Source organism: Dendroctonus ponderosae, unplaced genomic scaffold (assembly GCF_020466585.1).
Source record: "Dendroctonus ponderosae isolate FM_Combo_2020 unplaced genomic scaffold, Dpon_F_20191213v2 Dpon_F_20191213_8, whole genome shotgun sequence".
Lineage (NCBI taxonomy): Eukaryota > Metazoa > Arthropoda > Insecta > Coleoptera > Curculionidae > Dendroctonus > Dendroctonus ponderosae.
In genome coordinates this window covers 5615115-5619280 of record NW_026019016.1, presented here as the reverse complement: position 1 = coordinate 5619280, position 4166 = coordinate 5615115, and the positions used below count along the sequence as shown (strand labels likewise).

The window sequence follows — 4166 nt, the reverse complement described above, 5'->3', positions numbered from 1 at the left end:
GAATTGATATAGTAGGCCTTCTTTTACAAATGTTGTGAATTTGGGAAAAGGACTTTTTTAAGATTCATTGTGGAATTTGAAGATTTTTTCTGTAGTTTTTTCGTCTTGCACCATCTTCTTCTATAGGTCAATGTGACACAACCAGACCAAATTTTTGAATGAAAATTTCAGAAATCGATTATATACATCTTCTCGTATAAAAATTGTCAATTGTTTTAAATTGTATGAAAGAGTTTTAAATTATTAATTGCGATACTGGAGAGGTTTTTCTCTAGTGTTTGCTTTACCCACCGCCGTCTTCTAAAGCTAGTTCTGGGACAACCAGACTACATTTTCGAACGCGGATTTAAACAATCGATGTTTTTAAGCCTCACAAACCCTGTGAATTAGACTGATTTGGATAAAGTTTTTTCTTCGTAATTCCTTGCAGTAAATTGAGAAAGTTTTTCTGCGAGTTGTTCTTCTTGTACCATCTTTTGCTTCAACCGATTCTGAGACAGTCAGTTTTTTTTTCGGAAACTTGATTAAGCGCGAAATAAYACAGTGGGTATGTGCCAGTATCGGGAGAATTTGGAGAATAAATTAGAAGAAGTGCGATAGCCCTGATAGTGCGGCCTGATTTCCACGTAAATTTGYGTTTTATACGATTTTGTGAGTTTTATACGAGTGTAAATGGGGAGGTTCGTCCAAAAAAGTCTGAAAGGCATTCTCCGACTCCCTCCCAAGAGTGGAATACGTGGGGCGTCGGTGCTTCTTTGGGATTCTTTAGTACAAAATCAGAAGTAATCTTTTTTGTATCAGTGTTTTTTAAACATCATTTTCGATGCTTACAAATTACAGATTTGAAGTTTGTTAGTCTTCCTTGTTCAAAAGTCGTTCGTAAATGCCCACTCAGCAAGCGCAACGCGCTATAAGTTTTTCTTACTGTTAGATTTGCTGCTAAAATGTTGGATTACATAGACCATAGACAATCCTTTCAAAAACTGAAAATTTGGGGAATGTAATAACAGTTTCATCCATTGCATCTTCAGGTTTATCCAATCGAAACAATTGTTTTAACTTGTTGTGAAAACAATGGTTTATTAGACAATCAACTTCTATTTGAATTTTTACGGGAACTGATTGACTGGTAGGCATAATATAGTGTTCTTGATTCATGATAGCTCATTTTCTTTTGCAGGTCACGCATTATAAAAATTATTGATATAATCAAAAATTTGTGCAACGGACTTTTATTGTATATGCCGCGTGAGGTGGTGGCAACTGTTGAAGTGCAAATTGTCCCATATCTCGATGAAATATTATTGAATTTCTGCCAAACTAAGATTGGGATATATTAATACTCAGCGACACTTTTATCCTGACAAGGCCAGTGGTGTTCATACATTCGGAGCGATTTAGGTAGCATTTCATCAACTGTCCCTCATTTTAGGTACTATAGCATATTGTATGCTATTAATCCGATTTTTCAGTTAATGTCTCGATGTTTTTCGTTGTTTTTTTAATTGTGTTTTACAAACTTGTTCCGTTAGTCTAATACGTGGTTTTTGTCAAAAGTATTTTTGTCGTTGTAAAGTTGTCGAAATTGTTCAACTCTAAATACTTAAAAGTCCGCAAATTATTTTAAACGGTTTTGTAAATCCTTATGAGATTGAACATCTTTTTCTGCTTAGAGTTACGTTTATTATTAATGGCTACATTTTATATAGAGTTTGACGCATATTTACGCTTAAGTATATTATATATACTATTGTAAGTAGTTTAACAATATTTTTGGAATTTCTTGCAAGAAATGGACTTTTCCAATATATTTGTATCTTCAATTACTGCAGATAAACAAGATGAGACGAAATGTTTGTTTACTACCTATTCCTTCCTCCATCCAATCCGTCCCTGTTAAGATACTTTTTTTTGATGCTAAAGACACACGATAAAAAGTAGAGCGTTGTAGTCAAACCGGTTCTCTTGCCAGCCACCAAATAAGAGCGGTTCTGAAGACTCGTAATAACATTAAATTTTTGCATTTTGCTTGAAATCTAGTTACATTTCTAGAAAGATGTTTGGGTACAAAAAAGTACGCAATTTAACTCTTTATCTCGCAGTGAAAACTGGAGCTTTATAGCTCAACCGGTTCGCTTAATACGAACCACAGACGAAGAGCAGTTCAGTTTTTCTGTATTTTAGAGCGTTGTGGAAAATATATTTTCCTGAGATTCTGAGAGTTAAGTAGGATTTTGCAATGTGCTTTTGTGGTAGATTTAGAGGCAGAGGTAGAAAGAAGCGAATTCCTGGCCACTCAAAAAAGTCTCCACTTTAGGGCTTTTGACTAAAGACACTATTCCCGTAGTGGTGTAGAATTGACGGATAAAATAATCTTAAACATGCAAAAATTTCAAAATAATGCTTAATAATCAAATTGAAATTCGATTTTCATTGTTAACATCTTCTAGAAATTTTTGAAAAATAATTTTGTACTCTCCAAGTAAGCCCCTATTACCCCTAAAAAGGAAGGACGACTATTTTGCAATACCCTGTATAACATTGGCTTTTTACATTTAAAAACGAAAAAAAATCCCATTTTTGCGATCCAGAATTAGTTTTTACTTAATCTGCTTTATTTCACGTGTATTTCAATTTACAAGAAAAAAACGATGATTGTCCAGAAAATAACTAGTCAAAGTTCTACGTACCCACCTATACATTTTGTCTGTATATTCACGTTTTCTCAAAAATATTCTGCCGAAAATTCCTTTTATTGCAATGTGGCCGTCAAGCATTCCTTACTTGAATTCAACAGCTTTTTAGAGATCAATCAATACACATTTAAATAAACACGGTTAAGGCATCGGGTGGCCTTTAGATAGTGTTATATTTCATTCAGTGCTCTTGACGTTAGTGTTTTGAATTATTAAGGATGACTAAAAAAAGAAATAAGCGACACAAGACGCAATGTGAGAAGAAACTCGCCGAATCAACAAAGAGCACAAATCAAGTAGTAGAAACAAAAGCTGACATCGTTACTGCACGGTGGGTCTTTCATCTGATATAAAGGAGTTAGTGGCCCCAAAGTTAGTCACTTTGAAGCTGATAACAGCGTCATTTCCAGAGCTCCTGTCGTTACGCAGTGTGTAGAACCTAAACCCCAAGTTTATTATTGGGCTGATCCAAAGGTTATGAGCTCAAAGCTCCCATTAACAGACGCAGATCAAGCAGCATCGGATAACAAATGTTTAAAAAAGTATATAGTGGGGCAGGGTTGTGGTTTTACTTTCATATTTAAGCCATTTATTCCAGTCAAGTAGAGGATTATGCACATTACCACCGGGGTGAACCACAAATCGATCCCGTCTGCGGCCTGAAAAAGTTTTACAAAAATGAGTTTGAGGCTTTCGAAAAATACTTTATAAAGATTCAGTAAGTAGATATCTATCAAATTAACAGGACGAGAAAAACTAAGTGTTACCTGCAAAAATCGTACAAAATTAATTAATATAAATATGAACGTTAATAGCAGCCATCCCGTTGATAACCCGATTTTCAACGCGATCAGTCGAGAGGTATTGAAGTTGTCGGATCAGCCCACTTGTAGTCTGACAATGCAATATACTGGTGATCCCTACAAACTAGAGTTCTTTCGAGAGCCCTTCAATGTTAAATACCCACCAGTACTGGCGCCCAATAAAATGATTGAATTTGCCCATGCCAGCATTAAAATCGCGTAAGTTCAGACGAATTTCAGTAGTAACCAAATGAGTTGAAAAGTTTTCCGGTCTTAAAAGAGTCTTGTTCACATCTGCAGTGGACCAGTTGAAGTCCCACCTATAACTGGTTCGTTATTTGGTGCTGCTGCTGTTTTTATACTATCCCTTGCGCGCCGATCAGTGGTGGGGATAGAGAACAAGAACGCATTGGGATTAATCGTAGTGAATGCCTTATCGCCCGGAAAACTCTTCAACTAATTTGTGGACTGGGTGTAAAAGCTTCCATAGTTCGATACATTGAGGGTGTAACTTTTTTAGAGAAAATGACCTCAAAGGCCGATGCCTAGTGAGTACCACTCAGTTAGAACCTCATACAGTGCTAATAAGCGAAAAGGCCACAGTGTTACAAATCACGCCACCATGTATATGCAAATCTAGTACAGATCCGGCATACCAGTGCCACCA

At 36.0% G+C, this 4166-nt stretch overlaps 1 protein-coding gene and 1 long non-coding RNA gene across 2 annotated transcripts in view; both read right to left on the bottom strand.

Moving 5' to 3' along the window:
- Nucleotides 1–2998: 2998 nt before the first annotated feature.
- On the bottom strand, nucleotides 2999–3808 carry LOC125505373. Its single transcript, XR_007282131.1, has 2 exons — nucleotides 3664–3808; nucleotides 2999–3616 (listed from the first exon to the last, which is right to left on the bottom strand). It is a non-coding gene; the product is annotated as an uncharacterized LOC125505373 (long non-coding RNA).
- A 303-nt stretch (nucleotides 3809–4111) lies between these two features.
- LOC109534281 overlaps nucleotides 4112–4166 on the bottom strand; it is a 1477-nt gene continuing 1422 nt past the window's right edge. The window contains exon 6 of the mRNA XM_048669133.1: nucleotides 4112–4135. Coding sequence (XP_048525090.1) covers nucleotides 4112–4135 — 24 coding nt within the window. The remainder of the gene's footprint in view (nucleotides 4136–4166) is intronic.